We start from the raw sequence: 23,588 nt of genomic DNA, 5'->3' as shown, positions 1-23,588 counted from the left end.
TTACTTCGCCTTTGAGCTCTACACAATTATGTTCATGATCATGTAGCATTAAGTGTAATTGATTAGCCTATGAGGCTAAGAAAGAATGGCTGTCAAGCTCATTTCGATGTTCAGTCGGCGAATCTATTCTCATCGTCACACGCCTGAATTTACGGAAAATCCCATAGGTATTCGACTAGACTCAAATCTCCGGGCTTAATGATGGAAGTTGACTCTATCATGCAGGAGATCCCTTCTGCTTTGAGGGTCAGTCGACGAAAGTGTGACGGTTGTGGAACTCGGGCGACGCCCATAACATTCCATCCCTTTTGGGGCAGCCTGCCCCTCCGAGATGTCGTTGTACCTGCTCCCTATCTATCCTGTGCTTAGACTCTACCTTAATTAGTGTCTCTCCGTTCAAGCAATGACTCAAGCAATGACTGGGTCTGATGTGGAATATGTCTTGCTCGAATCCAGCTCCCCCACTTCCGAGACGGGGGAAAAGCCCCGTCTGCGACGGTATAATACTCTCGTGATCTATGTGACTTTTCTCGGTATGATCGGTCCAGAAAGGGTCTCTTGTGCTGCATGTGTGAGTGTGAGTATGTGGCTGATACCTTAGAGGTACTTTCCTGGCGAGTGTCGACGAGTCGCTGGTGATCTCGACATATAGTACCATTTCTTCGCAGTTTCAACGTCTTTCGGAGGGATCGTGGCTTCTGGTAGCGTATAATCTGGGGTACTGTGTCTCGCTTCCGGTGGTAAGTGCTCTCATTCAATCGATTGTATTGGCTCTGATGTGTCTAGTATGGTGTGGTGAGTGATCGATTTGATAAGAAAAGGGTGCTCATTGGCTCTTATCTGCTCTTCACGCTGGGTAGTATTGCGTGGTATGCTCTTATCTCCCATACTTTGAATTAAACTGGCTGAGATAGTAGTGGTGCGAGTACGTCCTTAGTGCAGCTTGCCCTTGCACGAGTCATTGCTGGAATCGGTGGTGCGGGAATGGTTATTCTCGTCTCCATTGTTGTTAGTGGTGAGTGAAGCAAAGCATGCTTTCTGGCCTAGTTGACCTGTATAGACATTGTGAAGCCGGAAGATGTAGCAATTTATCGAGGCTATGAGAACACTGTATACATCACCGGGCGCAGTCTGGGCGCGCCGATTGGGGGCTTGCTGATTGACACCATCGGTTGGCGCTGGTAAGGAAGACATTCTCATGGCGTGACTATGTCTAACAATAGATAGGTCATTTATTGGTCAAGTGCCCATAGCCATAGCATGTATTATGCTAGTTGGGTATCTGCTGCCAGAGCTTCGACCCAAGACATTTTGCAGAGACAACGAGAGTCCATTCCTCTCCCGGGTCTGCAGCTTTGACTTCCTAGGAATCATCAGCTTTACCGTCAGCGTAATCCTTCTTCTGGTTGTTCTTCATACCACCGGAATGCAGAAGTCAGACCGTCCTGATTGGGCGTATATCGCACTTATTGGACTAATCCTGGCGATCACATTGTTCATCCTAACCGAAGTATACTGGGCCAAGAACCCACTTCTTCCAACCGATCTGACGCGCAAGTCTCTGGGCGGATATTGTTCCGTGCAGTTTCTGCTCTTCGCAGGACGCAACGCGGTAAGCCTCTTCTCCAACCAGCCAAAATCCCCCACTGCTAAACACATTCCTGAAGCTCGTTAGCAGTCTAATCCCGTACTTCATTCGCACCGCCAACACATCTGATCTGATTGCTTCGCTATCATTTGTCCTTACCTCTCTCGGAGTATCCGCCGGAGGGCTGGTGTCGGGTTATTTGATCAAGCGGTATGAACCTTACATGTCTGATTTGCCATAGTGTTTAACAGACCCGGTAGAACGCGTCAGTATAAAATCATGGAACTCATCGCATTATGCCTGAGTACCCTGATTTATGTCGCAATCTTCATCCAATGGCAGGACGGATGCAGCATCTGGGAATCCCTCTATCTCTTCGCTTCGGGTCTCACCCTCGGAATCGTGTTCTCGTCGCAGTTTGTCGGCATGTCGGCCAGCTCGCCCAAGTCCCGTCTCGCGAGTTGCATTGGAGCGTACTATCTGAGTCAACAGCTGGGCTTTATCGTTGGACCTGCGGCTGGGTTGGCGCTGGTCCAGGGGTTGTTTGCGTCACGGCTTGGGCGGAGCTTGGTCGTACCTGATAGGGATCTGGTAAGTTCAATGACGTGATTGTGCTGTGCGTCAGAGGGCGACTAACAATGAATTTGTAGACTATCAAGCATATATTGGATGATGCAAGGTACACGAGGATGCTGCCAGCTGCGGCTCAGCGGGTTGTGCGCGAAAGCTATTTGTATGGGTTCAAGTTTGCGCCCGTGTTGTCGGTTGTGTGTAACCTGGCTGCACTGTTAGTGGTCCTGCATTTGAGGGCTGAAAAGATCCTGTAAGGTGATAGAGGTATGATGTCTGGTAGGTTAAGTGCTGCCTAAGAATGGTTGGAAGCGGCAGTTTCAGTCAGGAGAACAAGGGTTGTGGGAGGAAGTCACCTGCCTTACGGTCCTTTCCTTATTCCCTCTTCGGCGTGAGATAGACTTGCATTGCCAATAGAAACACTCGTCTATGCTGATGCACGAGATTCGATCGACCTTTACATGATGGCAAAACCCTTGGGCCATACTGAGACAGAAAGATAGGTTGAATAGCTTGCTTGAAGTCAAGCATGCAATTCAAGCAAGTTTGTCCCCCATGGCCGACAGGAATACTTCGTCGTTGACAAACTAACCGACTCAACTCATGATTCAGACCGCATTTCAGCCCTGTCAGACCAGATATCGTTCGATCGGACGTATTCGCCTCCGGAGATACCGTGAGCCGAGTCCGTATACAAACGGTAGCTCTGCATGGATACCCCGGATTGAGTATGCGACACCGCAAGACCTGACTGTAGTACAGATTAGGCATACACAATCAGTCCAATTTGACGTAAGAGACGATTATAACTGTCGTCACCGCTCTACTTTCGATTCATTGATCCTATCCTGCTCGGGGACCCAAGTCATAATCATCTGCAGATTAACTAACCCTGCTGGCAGTGGTGTAACCGACAGAACCACGCCAAACCACCCATGATGGCATATCCAGCCAGAAAAAAGCCCCTTGGTTCCCTGACACGGGTGCATATTCCTTCTGTCTTGTTTGCTGTGTATCGGAACCAGGGCTGGTCTGTCTCAAGAATACTGACGTGACCCGACGAAGGCCAGACCGAATTACAATCTGTACACGCATGAGGGGGTAGGCAACAGAAACATGGGACGAGTACAAGGTATAAATGCTGCCGTTCCCCAGCATTGACTGAGACTTACTCTTGATCCAGACTCATCAATCAAGCCTCAGCGGCCAAGAAATCCAGACACTGGCGTTTGCGTTCACTCCATCCTCACAATGAAGCCTCTTACCACCCTCCTCTTCCTCTTCTCCCTCTTCACCCTGTTGGCAGCTGCCCCAACAGATCTCGCCCACCTCATCGACACAGCCACTCACTCCGCACTCGCTGACATTCCCGAGCACTTCCCCGCCATGTGCTCCCCCACCGGCTCCGGCTACTGCAACCTGGGTATCGCTAGCTACATGCCTTCGTCCGGGACCAAGATCCGCGAGGTGTTTGTGTACGACCGGTACTGCCGGGGACTCGGAGCGCGACCTTTTGATAGCGACACGGGCAAATGGACCGTCTACTCGTTGCTTCCGTGGACGGTGGAGTTGACCGTCACCGGCGGGGGCAGGGTGCCGGATGGCTCGTTCATGTATGCGGGCCGGAAGACAGACTTGGGCAAGAAGATGTACTGCAGGGAATGTTCGGGGGTTGGTGGGTGGGAGTGTTGTCAGGTTGCTTTTGATTGTCATTAGGGTGAGATACCGGGGCGAGGACTTAGGGGAGAGAAGTTGAAGGTTGAGAGAGACCATGGGTCAAGGTTATGGGTTATCGCAACGGCAAGCTTGATTTAACTGTACCCTGGGTGTGGAATGCGGGAAAGCCAGCGGATAACAATTGCGCCAGTGCTGATTGTTTGTCTTTGGGTGTTTATATTCCCCTGCTAGCAATAGGAATTAATTAATGGACCCATGTTGAACTTACAACCAGCACTTCCACTGGCAAAGACAGGCTCAGCAGTGAGTTGAACGGTTGCATCGTCTGCACTCCGGCCTACCCGCGGAATTAAACCCGCAACTCCGGATCTATACAGAAATGCCCGTACGTTTAGCCTATTCTCCAGGACTATAGAAGGATAATAGGAGCATATAGCCCCGGTAGCGCTCGAACACCAGCAACAAACTCTCTCGCCTCAAAACAACAACAATGTCTCAAAACCCAGACCCCCGCCTCCACCCCTTCCACCACCTCCAAACCCCCTACAAAACCATCAACAACCAACCCATCCAAACAGACCTACTAATCCCCAAATCCTTCCCTCACCCCGCCCCTCCCCTCCCAATAATCATCCACTTCCACGGCGGAGGCTTAGTACGTTGGCCCCCAACAAAACTCCCCTCTCTTACCCCCAAAACACTAACGAAAGACTGGGTAAAAGATATGCGGCTCCTCCCTCTACGCACCCTGGTTCCCAACCTACCTAACCGACCTAGCCCGGAGCACACCCGCGATCCTCCTCTCCCCAAACTACCGGCTCCTCCCCGAGGCCACAATCCAGGACGTATTCGAAGATATCCTCGATTTCTGGACCTGGTTACTGCACTCCCCGGACGTATCTGCGCTGCTTCCGGAGGGGATCGATATCGACCGGTCCCGCGTCCTTACGGCTGGTGAATCTGCGGGCGGGTATCTGAGTCTCTGTCTTGCGTTGCATTGTCCCGGGGAGGTTCGTGGGGCGGTGGCAGCTTATCCTGCTTTTCTTGGGTTGGTGCCTGTGTCTTCGCTTCTGGTTAGGGAGCAAGGGGGTATTAAGGGGAGGGGGGAGGGGCTGGGGGGAGTAGTTGATGGGGACGATGCCGTCACCACAGGTTCAACGGGTTTGCAACTTGGGCAGCACCGCGGTAATAAAGCTTTGAGGGAGATGGGGGAGGAAGAGGAGCTGCGATACCACCACGTCCTCCTCGACACGGCTCTGCGCCACGCCCGCGAAGGCCTCAACTCCGTTCGCTCGTTCACGGATCTCCCTGAGCGGATTGAGCTGATGGATGCGGTTATGAAGACCGGGCGGATGCGGGAGATCTTCGAGCGTTGTGGTGGGGTTGAGGAGGATTTGAGGTTGCGGTATCCGATGGCCAAGTTGGATGATCCTGCTCTCAGGATTCCGAGGGCCGGGATTGTGATTCTGCATGGTGAGGGGGATGAGGTTGTGCCTGTTGCGGAGAGTGTTGGGTTTGTGGAGAAGGCGAGGAGGGTTTTGGGGCCTGTGGATGGTGAGAAGGTGCGGTTGGTGGTTCGGGAAGGCGGGCATGGGTTTGACGTCGAGGTTGGGTTGCGGGAGGGGTGGCTTTGGGAGGGATTGAGGGGGGTGGTGGAGGGGTGGTTGGATTGATTAGCTGTTCATCGTTTGATCTGGTTGATCTACTGTTAATAGACGTTAGATGGAGTATGTACATGTCTGTTGGTACTCAACACATAGAGCCAGTGCCACATAACTCATTACAACCGCGCATCACTACGAAGTGATCAAAAACAGAAGAATTATCTCTCAATAATGAATATTGTCCGAGATCCAATACAACAATCCTATATACTATACAGGATTTCATCATAAAAATACAAATGTGATATACCCAACACCCGCCTAATCCCATCCAGGAGGTCAAAAAAAAGTTATTCATAGATTCATCAGTATCCAAATTCCAATGGGGTATTCATGTTTCAATCGAAATTACCACCCCTAAGCAGCCTCCCCGTGAAACAACCACGAACCCGTTATTGGAACTGTTGGGGGAAGGCTTAGTAGGTATCGCCGGTGGACTCATTCAGATCCTGCAGACGATTGACACCACCCATCGGCGTACCAGCCGCCAACATCATCTCGCGCTCGCGACCGGAAGTACTGAACCGCTTCTCCTTCAGTACGGGGTCCTCGCCCAGGTTCTGGTGGCCGGTGTGGACAGTCGTGTTGCCCTCTGGATCGGTGTGGGAGGCGAACGCGGCGCGATGCCCGGATTCTTGGACCTGAGGCTGCTGCTGCTCATGTTGTTGGCCGTCGTTTGAGGAGGAGGAAGAGGAGGAGGAATACGAGGAGGATTCGAAGTAGGAGGTTTGGGTGGAGTTGTAGGACATTTTGGTGGTTGCGTCTCTCGGTTGTTCGGCTGGTAAATGGTTGACTTTGGTTTCGATTTGGATGCGGTGGAAGTAATTGGAGCTTGCGCTTTAGAAGTTCTTATGCAATGGAATTTGGGCTTGTTCCTGAATGCTTGAATATGGAGAAGAAGGATTTATGAATGTGGCTGACTGGGGTAGGGCGATAGGGCGGGTTTGTGGGGCGGTTCTTATACTGCATCCCCGTGGCGAGGCATGATGTCATACCGTTATAATTTCCAGGGCGGCCGCACGCAAGAACAGCCATGAAGTCAGTCCCAAACTTTACTCATCAGTTCTCCCTTAATTTTGAGGAATGAAAGGATGGATGGAGACTTGGGAGGGATAGCGTCATGCTTAGCTGAGATCGACCCATGTGTCAGACTGGGCATGGCTTCTTGATTGGCTGGCTGGGACGATCAAGGGAAGTGGTCTTCACGGAGGCTGCATCATACTGAAGACATAGCCGTTTGTCCTCACACCAATAAGAGATACACGTTGATTAGGGCGGGGAAAATCACTCAGCATGGCCACAGACCCTGATTGTGAAGCACGCAATTGACGGACAATGTCCCCGACAAACGACAAGTTACCCGAAACTAATGCCGTCTATCGGATCGACATGCAGCTACATCAACCACTAGCTTGAATGCGGGCCGGCGTAATAGATTAAAGTCTCGTGTATCTGTTAGACTCTGGCAATGAGCTAATAATTCATCTATGCTAAATCAATTAACCAACAAACCTACCATGTCCATTTCCATGAAAGGACGTTATCACTTGTACTGTACCTGCCCTGTTCTCAGGCGGCTACTTAGTCGAAAACTTGACAGAGCATGCAGTAGTCTATTCATCTCGCTCATAAGGAGCACAATCGAAAGAGGACTTGCTAAGGACATTCTCTTAGCAGTCAAGATCACTAAACTAAACTAAACCAAACTAACAAACCCAGCTCCTTCCAAACTCCTTCCCCACGTGTACCTAATCTAAGAATCCCAACCAAAGTCCCAACATTCGGAAGAATACAAAAGTGCTCGAACTAATTCAGACTGCATATCCCATAGACTTGGGTGCGTACTTCTTCAAGCTGCGGCCGCCGCCGCCGCCGCCGCTGCAACCCACAGATCCGATATCAATAGTGTTCAACTCTCGACTAAGGGCGTCCATGCCCATGCTGCCACCAAGGACAGGATAACTCTGATTCATCGCCTGTGCGATAGGAACTTTCGAAGGAATAGGTGGACCAATGTTGGCCGGCGCATACATGCGCGGAGATGAGTAAGATGGCGCCGGTGAGACCGACTTGCGATGTGTCATACGCCCATGAGAGCTTGAGCTGGTCGTGCTGTAAACTTTGGGATGTCCATGCCCGCGATACTCTTCACGACCGCGGCTGTGCTCACGTCGTGTAGTGCGAGGAGTGCGTTCCATATCGGACGCTCCATCCATATATGCGGGCAGACGTCGAATGCCGAATCCGCGTTCAGCTGTGCCATCGGTTGCTGGGCGTGTCGAGGGACTAGCCCGATGAGGAGGATTTCTAAAGCGCACAACGACCCCAGGCTTCTTCGTCTTGCGCTCGGGCTCTGGCGCCCAGGTATCTGTAGGAAGATGATCAGACGGGTCAATCTCACGACCATCGTCTCCAATAATCGGACCCATGTCTCGAGTCGTGTCCATGTCGCCACGCTTTGCCGCTTCCATCGCTTGAGAAGGTGTTTCGTAGGGTGGCGCAGGATCGCGTAGAACTGCAGATCGTGATGCATTGGGGTTGAGAGCATCATACGAGTCTGGTGAAAAAGGAGTGGGAGATACCCCGCGCTCTCTCATACTTGGAGGCCGAGGACTGACAGATTTGCGTCGCGGAACCAGTTGTCTGTCGGAACTGGAGCTGATAGACGAACGATTCACATGATTATCCAATGGCGGAGTATCCAAAGGATACGGCGGTGCTGGAGATGCGTCACGTGGAGGCATTCTCAGAGGATTTTCTTCAATCAAACAACTTCTGCGTCGTGCTTCGATTTCGTAGGCGACCCGGTCCGACTCCGCGTCAGCAAGTACTGGATCAAGGCCAGCAACAAGGCTGGGTGGCACTGAGGGGCCACTCGTGGCAGGAGACATATTCTGCATTCCAATGAGAGGATTCGTGCTTGGAACAGGCACAATCATTTCGCTATCGACTGCAGTCGTAGCTGTGGTGTAGTTGGAAGGTAGTCCGGAGGACACTGAAGGAATACCGGAAGACACAGAAGAGACCAGAGAAGGAGGCCTTATATTTCTGATGTGAACAAGCCCAACCCGATGGGCAGGTGGTGGAGGTGGAAAGCTTGTTTCATCATCTTCGTCTTCGACGCGAGGCTGCATTGCCGCCCACACATAATCAGGAATGGGATGTCCACCTTCGCTGATGCTTTTGCCGTAATAAATCATACTGGGCCCACTGCCATCGGAACCGTCATAGAATTCTGAACCATAGTCCAAAGATTGACTGCCATCACTGAGATAGGAACCAGTGGATGGGTAAGTGTGGCTTGTGCTCTCACTGCCAGAAGAGCTGTTCTGTGGAGCGTATTCAAGATGCCGAGCCGCGGGCTGGCTGGAACTGCTGCCACTGTTGTAGGAGGAGGTGTTTTGATAGTTGTGCGGATATGGATAGACCGTACTTGGCTCACTCGAGAAGGGGCTCTTGTGCGAGCAGGGATAAACTGTACTTCCACCGTCGGAGCTACTCGATTGACTAGGCACGCTCGAGATGCTCGACATGGGCATGATGGTTGAGGGTGATGAAGGCATGCTTTGTGGTGCTTGAGGTACGTCGCGGGCGAGTTGGGGATTTGAAATGTTGCCAACATATTGCTCGGCTGACGAAAATGGATAATTGCTATGATTGCTTTGAGGACGCATGCTCTCCATCCCCTGTGGCCGTGGCACAGGAGGATTGCCTGGTGGTGTAATCGTTGTATTTTCGTTCCCGATTGTTGAATGGACTGGATTGAGCGAGCCGCTGAGTGGATTCTCCTGCCGGGTGATCCCAATATTCTGTTGGATGAGAGGATTGTTTTGACGAGAGTAGTCTGCCGGTGGCATGTTGCTATGATTGGTATGCCCGGATTGAGGCCGAACTTCCGTGGTCTGTGACGGAATTTCGTGGACGTGGTGATAGTAGTCCGTGTTTCTCAGAGTCTGATTCATCGTGGGATCGTGGGCGTGCGACGAGTTCCATTTTTGAATATCGTCAGGAGTTTCATAAGCCCACTCAGGATGACCATGCAAATGCTTCGGTCGTGCATGGCTTGCCACAGCGGATGCCGGCTGCGCGAGAGGTGTTCTAGTTGTTTTGGTTGGCAGTGGATTGTTTGGCGGTGGATTGTTTGGCAGTGGATTGTTGTTGTTGCTCGGCAGGGGATTTGTTGGCAGTGGACGTCGCTTGACATCCTTCAACTGTCTGGGCCCCGAAAGATTGGAGGATGATGGAGAAGGAGTAGAAGCCGCAGTCAAGGTGAACTGTGATGCTGTTGTGATACTCTTTCTGGTATGAGACTTTTCAGTTCCGATGGTTCGACGTTCGATGACAGCCTCATCTGCAGGCCGTGTGTCGTAGTACGTCATCTCAAGACGCACTTCACCTGCGTACTTTCCACGATGCTGCAGGGGGTGCCAGTGATCGTTTTGGCTTCCACCGGGGATGATCAGATCTTTGAGATCGACCCAGGTTTCGCCGATCAAGTCGGTCTTCTTGTCGTCGTTGAAGACGGACACTTTGAGCTTGAAATAGTCCGGAGACTCATGAACAGTGAAGCGAAGCTCTTGATCCCTACGATCTGTTAGCGTTGTATATAATAAGATGCGGTGTGAGAAGATCGTACCATCGAGGAGTTTGTCCACCACGGAGATCAGTTTCTGTCTTCCTGGCTTCTTTACCCAGACGGGCGGCACAATAAGGGTTTTGTTTGCCCATCGTCTTGCGATTAGGCAAATTTTTGGCACGATCAACGATGATAACTAAAGTCCCGATAGCAGGACCGTCGACAGACATGTCTGCGAAGATGCCAGCTGCATGAGCAGCATGAGCCATGGCCCTTCTAGATGGCCTGGCATCCATGATAGGAACGATACAGAGAAACTATGACTCGAGCGAATGGTGGAGACAGCGAGAGACAAGAAGAGGGGTGTGCTTGGACAAGACGGTGAGGATGAAATCGAAAGGAAAGCGAGTGACGAGACAGGGTGTGGATATGCGTGTAAGGTATAGAAGAGCGAATGTAGTACAGTGGAAAGGATGAAAGCTTGGATGGTGCCTGGCAGCGGAACTGGGGAATGAGCTTTTACAACGAAGGAATGAGCCCCAGAGCCACTGTAGCAGCCGATTCGATGAAGATGCAGAGTAACGGATGTGGATGAGAGATGGAGAAGAAAGAGAGAGGTGAGGACGGAATGGATGGTTTGGGGTGTGAATGACGCTGAAGGTTATCGATAAGAGCTGTGTCAGAGGGCGGATGCAGTTGATTGGATGACAGCTGTACCACCAGCGATGGGGCACATTTGCAATTGAGTGGCTGGGAACAAGGGCCCGGAGGCTGGGGCATGCTCAATAGGCTGTGGTTGGTTGACATGCATGCGGCGCGCCCCACTGCTTTCCAATGTTCTTGGAGGTCTTTTGAGCATGTTACGGTAATTTATTCTCTCACTCATAGCCCGTCATGGTACGTAAAATTCTCACCTTGTCACAACCTGTATCTGGTGTATCCCAGCCACCTCAGGGCTTGATCTTGCGCATAACCTAAGGCACGGGCTTGCCCCAGTGTTGCGAGAAGTCAAGCCAAATGCTGGACACTGCATACTTACGACAGGTCCAAATTGCTATGCGCAGGTAGTATGAAGGTGTTCTGGTGTCAACCTGTCGCTGCATCCGTGATGTTTGTCTTTACTTCCCAATCCATGTATGTACAGAACTTACGCATACGTCAGTCCCAGTTCGCTAGTGATCATCATCATATTCTCCGGGCGCTGAAACTAGAATTGCAATCTTGCCGACGGAGTAAACTAGTGATTGTGGGCTTAGCTACAGCGCAAATTCTGCTGCCTGTCATTGTCACTCGGGCTCTTCACAGCCACAGCCGCACGTAATATCCCGTGTTTGTTTATGGGGAGTTTGGATCTCAGTAAGGTCTGAGCAGAGTCGGCCACAGCACGAGCCTGATGTCATACTGTGGATAACAGAAAACAGCACTAAGACTCTTGACCACATCCGAGCTTGGTCGTGGTCTCCGATCAGTTGTGAGATCTGACGGTAAGGGAGATCTTGATGAACCCGGTGATCCGTCCCTCCCTTGTCCTAGGTTCCTTCAGTGTGACACCAACCATCATCCTGGTCTAGATCGATCTGAGCAACCAATCCACGTGGGGGTGGTTGCTAAGTGGTATGCTGCTGGACATTCCGAGAGACAGGATCGGCAGTGGAGAAGCGCTGTGGCTTGATCCTCGCCCTGTGGCTCAGGAGTGGAGAAGTCGGGTACCTGGGAGTCTGGGACGGTCGGCATCAGGCACCGATTCGGCCGTACCAATAATTTGGGCCTGTGTAAACAAGGATTAGGTCATTCAATGGATTCCCAAGGATACGCCGGAAGAGAGTCAGCTCTAATCAAACTGAAAACAAGTTTCCAGCGACACGGCAAGTGGAAACTGAGGCCGGAATTTTGAGCCGAGCGGGGATCCGGCACTATCATGCCATCATCGATTGTGCTTTGCGTACGCATTGAATTATGCACGATAAATCAATCTGCAGCAGAAAGGCGGACTAAGATCCTAGCATCAAGGGACGGAATGGCGCTTCAGGGTCTAGTATGAGAATCGTTCGAACCTATCACATTCACCAACCACCTGCGATACGCTTTCGGCGAATTCTTCGGCACGGGTCGTGGTTCTAGAGGTCTCGATCTCGACCAGGTGATGATATGGCATGCAGGTGCTCGTAGAAGCAGTAGATTGACTCACTTATCCGGAATTCCCACCATTCGGCATGAGCACAATACCGATTCTCTATCAATTGTGATACGCGCAGCTCCACACTGAGCAGGATCGTCGTCTAGTCCCCTTAAGCGTAGGGTCTGGGGTGGCCAAGCACTGGCCATAATAACGGCACGGGTGCATGCTGCAGAGACATGATTGTTAGCAAAGATGGACTAGTCACAAAACTATGTCTGTCAACAGAGAACAGCTCAGCAGGTCATAATCAGCATCGGTGGAATGGAAACTTACCCAATACTGCGGACGGTTTCGGTCAGGGAGCATGCTCTAGTCGTATCATGTGTTAGCCATCAAGGAATGTGTAGCATGTAGCAAAGCACATGTGGTCGATTACCCCACAATCCGCCCTGGACTCTTATCGCAGGTTTGAGTAGGTAGCGTCGGGAGTAGAATTGTCTGTGGAATGCTCCCGGCCATCAAGCCGCCCATATGCATGCAGGGATAGCAATCTGACCTCGTGGCGCATCTTGCCACTCACTAAGTGAGTTGAGCTTCCAATATTCTCACAGCAGAGCCGGTCAGTGAGGCCAGCCGGGGTGTACTGTATTTGTTCTCGAGGCATACTTTCGTTAGGAAGCGGCACCCGATTAGTATTAATCGTCTATTCTCACCAAGCTTAGACTAATGAACAGCGAATAGTAAAATCTCTGTGAGAAGTAGAAAAGAGAGCACTAGACTACCTGCTTATGAGGCGATTGAGACTAACAAGTGACTCGAGTCGTCTGAGGCCCAGAATGTTGTACTGCGGAGAGATTTGATACCTGCCTGAGGCATTCCCCGGGCAGAGTATTTGTCACGTGTCCAATTTCTCCACGAGGCAATTATGATTATAGCTAAAATATTGGTCATCAGGAGTTTATTTGCGAAAATGAAGGAAAGATGCCCGTACCTAGTCTGCGAGACAGCCTAGGGAATAACTGTGGACTATCTGCCTGTTATGTCAATGCAAGGTGATTCATTCAATTTGTCCGCATACCATAACACCTGCGGTTGTCATATAGCCTTAAATACGATACAAAGTAACGCCAATATTGTGCAGTAAGCTTGAGCCAGCATGGCCTCATGGTCGAAAATAAGCAACTCTGCCTTACAACATGACTGTATACCATGGAGACCCTGAGAAAGGCCCGCAAGTGCCACTTTCAGCTTTAAGCCAACAGCCAAGCTCGTGGCACCACTGACTGAGCCTGACAGAATTAACACCATCAGTTTTAATTCATTCCTCGAGAAGCCCTTTGTTTTCGACAACAATTACACCCTAAATTGCATAAGTAAGTGTCTGCCCAGTGGTAAGTCAGCATAAGTATGCCATCTGCACTAAACCCGAATAGGCAACGCGGATAGACTTTTCCCAATACGATTGGATTTTGACACTGCAGTAAAAAAAAGTTTCCCATCAAACCTCCAAAGCCCACCAACCCATCCAAACGCTCTCGACGAGCCGACGACTGCTCAATCCACATTCTCCGCTGAAGTTCTTGAGCATCGATCGCATCCGCTTGACAGGTACAATTCCGACCGACGACCAGCAGCCATGGCTGCCCCCGTCCTCCCCCTGCAGCAGGTGAAGCTGCCGTCGCTACCTTCCACTCGCCTGACACCGGAGCAACAATACTGGAAGACTTTCAAGAATCCCCTGCTCATCCCATCACCAGCCAATGGGCCCATCAACCTCATCACGCAGCCCTCCGCCCCTTCCTCCGCTTCCGCCTTCCCCTCCCTCACTCAGCCACCCGATGTCTTCACCGTGACCACGGGCGCCCGCGTCCAGATCTACTCCATCCGCACCCGCAAACTCCTCCGCACAATCACTCGCTTCGACGATACGGCGCGTGGCACAGATGTGCGTCCAGATGGGCGCGTGGTCGCCGTGGGTGATGATTCCGGCACGGTGCAAGTCTTCGACGTGACGTCGCGGGCGATTCTCAAGACGTGGAAGGAGCACAAGCAGCCGGTCTGGGTGACCAAGTTCTCGCCCAGCGACCCGACCGCACTGTTCACTGCCAGTGACGATCGTACCGTGCGCATGTGGGATCTGCCCAGCCAAAACAGCACTCGCAGCTTCGTAGGCCACACGGATTATGTCCGCAGCGGCGCCTTCATGCCCGGATCGTTGGCCTCATCGGGCCTGTTGGTGTCTGGTAGTTACGATCGCACGGTGCGGCTGTGGGATCCCCGCGTGGAGACCCGCGCCGCCATGACGTTCAAGATGGGTGCGCCGATTGAGAGCGTGTTGCCCATGCCCACGGGAACGACGGTGCTCGCTGCCGCGGACAACAAAATCGCCGTGCTCGACATCGTTGCCGGCAAACCCCTGCACATGATCCAGAGCCACCAGAAGACGGTCACATCACTGGCGCTGGCCTCAAACGGGGAGCGGTTACTTTCCGGTGCGCTGGATGGTCACATGAAGGTCTTCGAGACAACGGGGTGGAATGTCGTGTCCGGGTCCAAATACCCGTCTCCGGTTCTGTCGTTGAGTGTCATCAAATCCGGCGTTGCCCAGGAAGATAAGCACATTGCCGTCGGTATGGCGTCCGGTCTATTGTCGATAAAGACCCGGCTGTCAGGACAGCAAAAGATCAAGGAGAAGGAGCGTCGCAAGGAGATGCAGGCGTTGCTGGAGGGTAAGCTGGAGGAGCACGACCGGAAAGTGGCCAAGCAGAAGCGCGGCACCGGCTGGGAGAAGCGTCTCCGTGGTCGGGATTTTGTTGGTGAGGGTGTGGACATTGTGATCGAGGGACGCGATACCGGCAAGCGCAAGAGAGAGCAGACCTGGGAGCACGATCTGCGCAAGGCCCGCTACTCGGCGGCTCTGGACCATGTGCTCAGCTCCAGCGACAAGACGGCCCAGCTGACACTCTTAACGGCGCTGCGCCATCGGTCCGCCCTGCGTGCCTCCCTGCAGAACCGCGACGAGGTGTCGCTGCAGCCGGTGCTTTCCTGGGTTCACAAGAATCTCACCGAACCGCGCCTGGTGAATCTCTGTGTCGAGGTGGCCATGAACGTGCTGGACATCTATTCGGGCAACTTGGGCCAGTCTGCCCAGATCGACAAGATGGTGGAACGACTGCACCGGAAGGTGCGCGACGAGGTGGAAATGGCGCACCAAGCTTGTCAGACCAAGGGCATGTTGGAGATGCTACGGGCGTGCTGAATTGGGTGTCAGCACAGAAAAGCAAAACATTGAATAGAGCTTGTTTACCATATTGGATACCTCGGATGGAGTTTGGGGTTCTTTAGGCATATCACATGCAGTGTATAGCAGATGATCTACATGTTCCTTCACCTCCAGCATGTTCTCAGCTTTTTCTTATCTTGTATTCTCTTTGGTAGTCCAGTATCAGTTGTAATTAGGGATCTTCCTATCGGTGGATGTCATGAACCTGAGGCTTCAAGTTTTCTGAATTCAGGCTACTAATCTGAATGGTGCAGTGGGGAACTAAATATATATTACAAGGTACCACCACGACTAAGGTCAAGGAATATCGGCGGGTAATTATTTCCAACTTGTTTGAGGGTCTTCGTCTTATGACGAAAAAGAAGCATAATTATCTAAGATATCAGATGTATAAGCATTTCCCAAGCTAACTAGTATTAAGTTACTGACTCTACCTACTGTACTTAGTCTAGATATTAAGTTGCTTTTGCTGGTCTGCCAAAGATCTCGGAACGGCTAAAGAAGGATAAGGAGGGACTTGGCAATTTCGACGATAAGCCTCTCGGCTCGGACTAAGTATTATTCCAGCGGACGGGACAGTCGGGGTCGCGAAAAGGCTTAGCGCTCCCGTCGGGCTCCCAATCCAGAAAGGCAGATGAGCCTCGCTCGTGTATGTAAGACAGGCTGACTCTCGTTCCATCAGCCTGGCTTCCTCTCCTCCTCTCTCCTTCTTCCGATTTTCTTCTGCTTCCCTTAGCCACAGCCAGTCTTTTATACCTTCAGGGGAGCAGTATCTTTCTGCTTCTATTCCTAATCCAGAGACAAGAAGTCGTGAATCGACGTGAGTCATAGTCACTCATCTTAGTCTGTCTTATTCGCTTATCAGACATTCCATTCTTGTGCTCCCAATCACCTCGACAATAGACATATCCTCCTCATTTATTACCTATACCCCTTTATCATCCAGTCATTATGTCTGCAGACCAATTGCTTTGCCAAATCAGCCAAAATACGCCTGACGATGAGTGGTTCGACTTCAACAACTCTTTTGATATTCCCTCCGGCTGCCTGGACAGCAATGCGACCTCAGTCGATTCAATCTCGCCGAGAGACCTGGATTTGGCATTCCCGGATTTGGGCGAGTGCAACTGGGGTACCACTCCCACGGCCTGCCCCGACAACCTCTTCTCAGAGTTTGTGAGCTACGACGCCTCATACGAAGCATATCCAGGCCTCGCTTTGGATAACTCGCACATAGACCTAACCGCAAATGATGCCATTCAATCGATTCCTACCCTATCAGACCAAGAGCTCGCCCGGATAGCGTTTGACGATGCCTGGTCTCAGGAAGCGACCTACCCTGAAGACCCCTTCTATGTTAGCATACGACAGATGGTTGAGGCTCAAGCCCTGGCTGACTCTGGTTGTTCCACTATCAAAGAGAAGAGAAGAGATGCCTCCATCGCTATTCACTTGCAGCGCTTACAGGAGGCCGCATCTTCCGATTCCGTTCCTTCGACTTCCAGCACAACGTTCCCCTCTCCATGCTGGTCGGGCTCCGCGCAAAACAGCATTGGTTCGTGTGCAACCCCCGTCACTGGCTCCCCGCCAGACACGAACGAGAAGAGCCAAGTCACGACTGCACAGGCTTCGCCCACCAACGGCGCCATGGAGCTGGTACTCGACCTGAACATGAACACCACGACCAATGTGCCCAAGAAACAGAAGCCAAGGTCGAGGGCTCAGAAGGAGAGCTATATCAAAGTTCGTAAATACGGGGCCTGTGAGAAGCATCGAAAACAGCATAAGCGAGTAAGTTGTTACCTTCGGTGGTGCCTGGGGTTATCCGAGACTCTGTCCTAATCCGATTGTGATTACAGTGCAATTGCCTTGAGAAGACGGCTGCTCTTAGCATTGCGAATGACTCGTTTGCTTCCTTTACCAATGCGGTGGCCAAATCTTCGGCTATCAACTCTCAATTATACGTCCCCGGACGTGGAAATGAGCGTCACCCCAGCTGGAAGCATACAAGCACGCCTACACTACAACCAACAGGACTTCAGGGATCAGTGCAGGAGACTGCACGCTCACGGGTGCAACTACCGCATGCGCTCTGTTCCTCCAAGGCCAGCGTTCTGGTAACTCAACCAGCACAGCAACTGCGGCCAACTACGCAACAGCCTGCACGCCCTTCGACTACAGGCCAGCTGGATTCACTCCTCCGTCGTCCCCCACAATCGACAATACTACGTCGCCCTGGCGACCAGACCGTTGTGACGATGAACAGGAAGCACTTCCAGTCGGACGGCGGTGCCATCCGCACGTCACGGACTCACTGTCAGCTGACGGGCACCCTATATGTAGACCAAGATCTACAGACCCATACCCAACGAAGCCCGTCGCTCAAGGTTCCCCGTGGAGTCGTTGCCAATGGCAGCTGCGATCAAACCCGTCGCAAGACGCATGTCAACCTACAGTCAGTCGAATCAGCCTGCGAAACGACTCGCACCCCGCTGCAAAGAAGCAAGCGTGGCACGTCGGATACCCAGCCGCGCGAAACTCAGCTGCAGACCTTTGCCAGAAATACTGGCACCTTGGTCTTGCACAATGTTTCTGCATTCACACGCTTCTTCGACTTTGGGAAAATGTTCGCCTCTTGGCTGGGCTCGTCTTTCGGCAAGCTCGCCGTTTCCACGACTCGGAAACATTGGCTCGCTCGGAAGGAAATGGGTCTTTGGTGATTGGAGAATCGATCTACCCTCTGCCAATTTTGTTGTTGTGTTTGCGCGGAAGATACCATATACCCGTTGTTTGCATCTTGTATAATGTTGGATTGTTGTTTCAGGGCCGGTGACTAGGGGGATAAGCAGGTTCCATAATCTAGATGGAGTTGAAGAGTATAAATGTTTCTGCTACCTGATCTTTGGACAGTTTGATTACCCCACCTCTTGTAGTTGTAGATAAATTGATGTTGTTAGTAGTGCTGGCGGGACAGACAGACACCACGTGGGTGGGAAGGGAGGGAGGGAGTGTCTGTTCCATGGGTGGGTGGATTGATTGCACCTGCTGACTGTGAGCAGACAGAATAAAAGTGTTGTGCTTAGATCGAGCATACTTTTGCAACTATCAACAAATCCATTTCATTTTTCCTACCCCAGACATCACCCCCACAGTGGAAGTCCGGAGAGGGAACCTCTCAGTCACTCGGGAGATGGCTAGAAAACAGGTACTTCCGGCCCCGCCCGGTTATTGGCCGCTTCACCACCATCTCTCTCCCCGTCGTCGCCTGTCGATGTTTTGTCGCATTCCACTGATCATGTAAGTGCGCCTCGCTGACCGGGCTGGTATCGAAACTGCCATAGTCTCACTGCAGATTTGAACTAATACTACATCAAGACCCCTCCTACTCGTGGCCACCCTCCTGACTGCCGGGTTCGTCCTTATGGCCGAGTCAACTCCAGCCGAGTCGCATTGGCGATTTTCCATTGTGCCAGGGTATTTCCTGCAGAGCGAGCCCACCACCGATGCAGGCAGCTTTGACTACGTATGACTTCCTTTCTTCCGTGGGCGGTGGTCCCAGCGCAGCGCCCCTCAATTGCGTTTCAATCCAAAATGCTAATCGTACAAATCAGGTAGCCGCCAACTTCGGCCTCATTCCCCGAGCCTACGACTCGGACCCCAAGTTCGACCCCGACGGAAAGAAGACGCAATGGGAGCGCTTCGAGTACCAGGTCCGCAAGCTTAATCGCGAAGCTGAGCCCGACACCACCTACAAGGTGCTATTTCTGGGCCGCCACGGACAAGGCTATCACAACGTAGCTGAGGCCAAGTACGGCACTGAGCTCTGGGATGTACGTACAGCAACTTAGATCGAGGCCTTACCTCATCAACCACTCTATCCGCTCATTTTGGTCGCATCGTCTGACGCAAACAGTGCTACTGGTCCCTACTCGACGGCGACGAGAACGGCACCTGGGTCGACGCCCGTCTCACCGACCTAGGCATCGCACAAGCCAAGACCGCCCACAACGCCTGGAAGACGCAACTTGCCGATAAGATCCCTACCCCGGAGACTTACTACGTGAGCCCGCTCAACCGGTGCCTTGCGACCGCGTACCACACATTCAGTGGCCTGGGAATCCCCCTCACGGATCCTTTCCGGCCCCTCATCAAAGAGGTACATCCCCTAAACCTACCCCCCCCTCCCCCTGCCCCCATCTCCCTCTTTGCTCAACATCAAAACACCCACTCAAACTAAGGAAAACCACAGCTCCTCCGCGAAACCATCGGCCAACACACCTGCGACGGCCGTTCCTCCAAATCCGCCATCGAGGCCGAATACCCGCTCTACCGCATCGAGCCCGGCTTCGCCGAGACCGACCCTCTGTACGACGCCCGCCTCCGCGAAAGCGACTCGGCCCGGGACAAGCGCTTCCGGGATCTGTTCCAGGACATCTTCGGCCACGACGGCAACACTTTCCTCTCTCTGACGGCGCACTCGGGCGCCATCACGAGCATGCTGGTGGTCACGGGCCATCGGCCGTTTGCGCTGGAGACGGGCGGCGTGATTCCGATTTTCGTCAAGGCGGAGAAGGTAGCCGGGGCGTTGCCGCCCATGGAGGTGGAGCCGTGGTTTCCGCCGCCGGCTTGTAAGAATTGACCGTTTGGTTGACTCGATGAGTAGATGTTGATTTCTTAGAGAGGGGGACTTGGTTTGGGTCCGATATGTTCGGTTTGGTGTTGTATAGAGCATTGGTTCATTGTTTATTGGTTATGCGTTGATAATGGTAGATTGCGTGTCAACCTGGTAGGTATGCTTGAGTGGTAGAAGAGTCGGGAGTTAAGTGAAGTCGAAGTAACGCATATATTGGAATATTGTACAGAAGATAGGAACAGTAACCCATGAGATAAACAAACTGCTCATGCACATGCATGCCACATATCATCAGAAACCCCTATCACCAACCATCCCAGTTGTAAACAAGGTTGACAGCAGCTGCCGCCGCCTGCGAGGAGATATCCCATCAGCCGGAGTGTAGTACTTGCTTTCTTCAAAGTAGAGGATCCTAAAGGGGAACGGAAACATAATACAGTTTGATGAACGGAACGCCGTGGAGGAAAAACAAAACCAGAGACTAACAAATGCAAAGAAAAAGCTACCCCAGGTTTGCTTTTGTTGCCATTACAAGACTCGAAAAGTTGTGCAATATCTACCAGGAGTAGTACTGGTTCTGCTGGGAGATGGGCCGATCCGGAAGCGGAGTCCAGAGCTGAGCCTTGCGGCGGCGGAGATCACGGGCATCACGCTCCTTCCACTCACGGATACGGGTCTTCTCCTCCTTGAGGACGACGGAGAGACCGGTGTGCGGGGGCCGGAGGCGGTTGATGACACCGCGGGCGCGGTGGTCGTAGTCGGAGCCGTAGGGGCCGCGGTTGACCCAGGCCTGCTCGATGTAGATGGCGGAGGGATCAGCGATGGTCTTCTTGGAGCCATCCTTGAGGGTGATGGTGACGGGCTTTTGCTTTTGCTTGGGGGACGATTCCTCCCCGCCCTGGCCCTGAACAGCGCCGAGCCCCATACCGGAGCGGACGATAGCGACGTTCTTAGCGTGCTCGAGGTGCTCGAGCACATCCTTGGCGGCCTTCTTCTTGCTAAACCGCATCTGCAGCATCGCCTCGTCGATATTCTTACCCGCGATCTGCCGCGCCAGCGGTCCCAGCTTCTTGACCGACGTCTTGAAGAAGTGCGACTTGCTCAGCGACTCGCGCTCCGTGCGCATGATCTTCTCCGCCTGCGTCAGACGGCCCCGTCGCCGCACCTCCCGGATCACCATCTTCCTCTCCCACCGCATCCGCGTCCCCGGCTTCGGGTCCAGCACCGCGTCCATCATCGCCCGGTTGCGCTCCTCCACCGCGAACGTCCGCGCCACCTCCTCCTCCTCACCTTGCTCCCGTGCGGCGTCCCCCTTCTTCCGGCTGCTCGGCGTCCGCCCCTTAGGAATCAGCTTCGGTCCCGTCTCCGCTTCCCCGAAGATCGAGTCCGCGCTCAGCGTTCCCTCGCGTTTGGGTGGTGCCGTCGTCGGCCGAATCGTAGGCTTCTCCGTCTCCGTCTTGCTGCCGCTGCCGAAGAAGAAGTTCTTGAGCGAGGTGAAGGCGGAGGTGGGTTTCGAGTCGGATTTTTGCTGCGGCTGCTGATTGCCATTGTTGTTCTGCTTCTTGTTTTTATTGGGGCTGTCCTCTTTGGCATACCGAATGCCCGTCGAGGTCAGCGTGCGGCGTGGCACGTAGGTCAGGTTGGTCCGGGCTGCTGCAGTTTGGCTTTGGTTAGGCACGAATTTCTCAGGTTGTTTAGGGTTTTCGGAGCCATCAGATTTGCATGCGTACCTGACCGGATGAGGTGCCCGTAGGGTTGAACGGAACCCATTGAGGCCATGATGAGGGCGGATGGCGGGGGAATGGCTAAGGGGGGTTCGTTGTTTGCGTGCAACGGGAGTCCGGAGATCTTGAGGGAAAAAAGTGTTGGTTGATTGATGGGCTTGGCTTTGCGCGAGTGGTTTGTTTGGATGGCTGGAGAAGTAATGCCTTGCCCATAAGGCATGAATGGTTGTTCACCGCCACAAGAGGCTGGTGGGGTTGTTGCTCCGCACTAGCCACCGAGTCTCGCTCAGGCTCAGATCCCACCAGCCCAAACAAGTAATGTCGGCCGGCGCCCGGACACTGCAGGGTCATGTGCCACGGCTCTAACGAGCATCCCACTGGCTTCCGTTGCCGCCAATAAGTCCCGATCCTCTTGCTGCACGATTACCTCATAGGCCGAGCCCAGCGTCTTTTTTGCTCTTTTCTTTTGTTGCTTAGCCCATTAAGGAGCAGCCGCCCCAGCCCTAGAGTTTACGGAGTCCTGCTGTCTGATGGTTAAGGGAAGTGAAATGAGATTCAACATGGTTTGAGAATCTTGCATGTCTTTATTGCATGTCGTCGGACCGGAACCGAATCCATTTCCTTCCAGTCTCTTGACATATCTTTTCAACACCTATCACATACACTACACCTCCACCCACTCACCCACCACCACGGGATAACTTCCTTTTCCCCGTGTGGTGGTGGTAGTGCTGGTGCTGGTGCTGCCCACCCGGAGACAGCACATAGACATCGGACATCGGTAGACCGGAAAGGAAAGACCGTGCTGCGGCCATTACGTCGAAGGATGATGGATGGATGCTGTTCTTCTCCCCTGTCGCACTTGTTACACAACCCGTGAATCCATCGCAGTCGAGATCCTCTCAAAATTGCAGTTTCTATTCTTATAAATCATAACAAGTAGGCAGTCAGGTTATTTCCAGTATGTCTTGGGAGGTCACTGCCTTATCAGATGTTCGGATGTTAGCATCGGTCGCTTCTGCTCGAGGCAACAGAAGTTGGGATCAACTTGGTCCCGACCTTACAGAACATACCAACATCCGCCATCGTCAACCGATCCGATATCATCTCCCACTCCCATAGTGGGGGGTGGAATGACTTGACCACTTCCTTTCTGTAGAAGGTTCAATTTCTTAAAACCCATCCACAAGAACCGTAATAGACAGACAGCCGGATAGAAAGACAGTAATCAGTCGTGTCTCAGTCTCTCTCCACCCTGCTTGGTCTGGGTCAAACAGGGCGGAAGTGGTTGTTGCTATTGTTGTTCATTGATTGACTGATTGATTGTTCAAGCTTGCTCGTTGCTATCGCGCCCTCTTTTGCTCGGATGCCGAGCTGGTTTATTTTTTTTTTACCCTTCTTTTGCTGCTCAAACTCCACCGCGTCCACTGCCTGCCTTCTTCTGCCTCATTTGTTCTGGTCATCCGTTTTTTTCTGCTGTCTAGTCTTTCTTCAACTCTCCTCCTCCTCCTCTTCTTCCCTCCCTTTCTCCTCCGGCCCTCCCTCTCCCTCTCTCTCTCCCTCTCTCCCTCTCTCTCTCTCTCTCTCCATCTTCACCAACTCCCCAAAGGGACATCCCGTGCGTGTTGTCTTTCCCTATTCCTCCCCTCTCCTCATCCACCCACTATTTCCCCATCTTTTTCCCGCCCAAAGGGCTCCGCCGCTGACTTGCCCTTTTTAGCTTCCTCCCTATCGCTCGGACCAAGATCAGTTCT

The 23,588-nt window shown here is 52.5% G+C and overlaps 10 protein-coding genes across 10 annotated transcripts; 7 read left to right on the top strand and 3 right to left on the bottom strand.

Annotated features, from left to right (window-relative positions):
• Positions 1 to 602: 602 nt before the first annotated feature.
• On the top strand, positions 603 to 2,415 carry BO97DRAFT_456398 (MFS general substrate transporter; the record flags this gene model as incomplete). Its single annotated transcript, XM_025699168.1, has 8 exons — positions 603 to 740; positions 787 to 869; positions 918 to 1,008; positions 1,048 to 1,181; positions 1,228 to 1,612; positions 1,668 to 1,798; positions 1,849 to 2,179; positions 2,239 to 2,415. Coding segments are annotated over 8 exons (1,470 nt in total), but the record flags the coding sequence as incomplete, so codon positions are not given.
• Positions 2,416 to 3,544: 1,129 nt separating this feature from the next.
• Positions 3,545 to 3,874, top strand: BO97DRAFT_456394 (uncharacterized protein; the record flags this gene model as incomplete). The annotated part of the gene is made up of 1 exon (XM_025699167.1): positions 3,545 to 3,874. The coding sequence occupies one exon, from the start codon at positions 3,545 to 3,547 to the stop codon at positions 3,872 to 3,874; it is 330 nt and encodes a 109-aa protein (XP_025549433.1).
• A 440-nt stretch (positions 3,875 to 4,314) lies between these two features.
• On the top strand, positions 4,315 to 5,508 carry BO97DRAFT_456386 (alpha/beta-hydrolase; the record flags this gene model as incomplete). Its single annotated transcript, XM_025699166.1, has 3 exons — positions 4,315 to 4,490; positions 4,558 to 4,924; positions 5,054 to 5,508. Exons 1-3 carry the CDS (start codon positions 4,326 to 4,328, stop codon positions 5,506 to 5,508), a joined length of 987 nt encoding a protein of 328 aa, XP_025549432.1. The 5' UTR covers positions 4,315 to 4,325.
• A 149-nt stretch (positions 5,509 to 5,657) lies between these two features.
• BO97DRAFT_406997 (uncharacterized protein) lies at positions 5,658 to 6,418 on the bottom strand. Its single transcript, XM_025695549.1, has one exon. The coding sequence runs from the start codon at positions 6,246 to 6,248 to the stop codon at positions 5,916 to 5,918; it is 333 nt and encodes a 110-aa protein (XP_025549431.1). The 5' UTR covers positions 6,249 to 6,418; the 3' UTR covers positions 5,658 to 5,915.
• Positions 6,419 to 7,201: 783 nt separating this feature from the next.
• BO97DRAFT_471778 (uncharacterized protein) lies at positions 7,202 to 10,679 on the bottom strand. Its single transcript, XM_025700065.1, has 2 exons — positions 10,136 to 10,679; positions 7,202 to 10,083 (listed from the first exon to the last, which is right to left on the bottom strand). The coding sequence occupies exons 1-2, from the start codon at positions 10,369 to 10,371 to the stop codon at positions 7,311 to 7,313; spliced, it is 3,009 nt and encodes a 1,002-aa protein (XP_025549430.1). The 5' UTR covers positions 10,372 to 10,679; the 3' UTR covers positions 7,202 to 7,310.
• Positions 10,680 to 11,145: 466 nt separating this feature from the next.
• Positions 11,146 to 11,514, top strand: BO97DRAFT_140326 (uncharacterized protein). The gene has a single exon (XM_025690095.1). The coding sequence runs from the start codon at positions 11,184 to 11,186 to the stop codon at positions 11,394 to 11,396; it is 213 nt and encodes a 70-aa protein (XP_025549429.1). The 5' UTR covers positions 11,146 to 11,183; the 3' UTR covers positions 11,397 to 11,514.
• Positions 11,515 to 13,699: 2,185 nt separating this feature from the next.
• On the top strand, positions 13,700 to 15,657 carry BO97DRAFT_406995 (snoRNA-binding rRNA-processing protein UTP15). The gene has a single exon (XM_025695548.1). It carries the CDS (start codon positions 13,831 to 13,833, stop codon positions 15,451 to 15,453), a length of 1,623 nt encoding a protein of 540 aa, XP_025549428.1. The 5' UTR covers positions 13,700 to 13,830; the 3' UTR covers positions 15,454 to 15,657.
• A 510-nt stretch (positions 15,658 to 16,167) lies between these two features.
• On the top strand, positions 16,168 to 18,375 carry BO97DRAFT_479322 (uncharacterized protein). Its single transcript, XM_025700684.1, has 2 exons — positions 16,168 to 17,268; positions 17,337 to 18,375. Exons 1-2 carry the CDS (start codon positions 16,429 to 16,431, stop codon positions 18,195 to 18,197), a joined length of 1,701 nt encoding a protein of 566 aa, XP_025549427.1. The 5' UTR covers positions 16,168 to 16,428; the 3' UTR covers positions 18,198 to 18,375.
• A 407-nt stretch (positions 18,376 to 18,782) lies between these two features.
• BO97DRAFT_140236 (histidine phosphatase family protein) lies at positions 18,783 to 20,391 on the top strand. The gene is made up of 4 exons (XM_025690094.1): positions 18,783 to 19,000; positions 19,089 to 19,307; positions 19,391 to 19,633; positions 19,727 to 20,391. The coding sequence occupies exons 1-4, from the start codon at positions 18,899 to 18,901 to the stop codon at positions 20,114 to 20,116; spliced, it is 954 nt and encodes a 317-aa protein (XP_025549426.1). The 5' UTR covers positions 18,783 to 18,898; the 3' UTR covers positions 20,117 to 20,391.
• Positions 20,303 to 21,938, bottom strand: BO97DRAFT_394366 (mitochondrial 54S ribosomal protein uL22m). Its single transcript, XM_025693973.1, has 2 exons — positions 21,841 to 21,938; positions 20,303 to 21,763 (listed from the first exon to the last, which is right to left on the bottom strand). The coding sequence occupies exons 1-2, from the start codon at positions 21,887 to 21,889 to the stop codon at positions 20,667 to 20,669; spliced, it is 1,146 nt and encodes a 381-aa protein (XP_025549425.1). The 5' UTR covers positions 21,890 to 21,938; the 3' UTR covers positions 20,303 to 20,666.
• Positions 21,939 to 23,588: the final 1,650 nt, after the last annotated feature.

Source organism: Aspergillus homomorphus (assembly GCF_003184865.1).
Source record: "Aspergillus homomorphus CBS 101889 unplaced genomic scaffold BO97scaffold_30, whole genome shotgun sequence".
Taxonomy (NCBI): domain Eukaryota; kingdom Fungi; phylum Ascomycota; class Eurotiomycetes; order Eurotiales; family Aspergillaceae; genus Aspergillus; species Aspergillus homomorphus.
The sequence above is the reverse complement of the archived record's forward strand: the minus strand, read 5'-3'. Positions and strand labels throughout refer to the sequence as shown.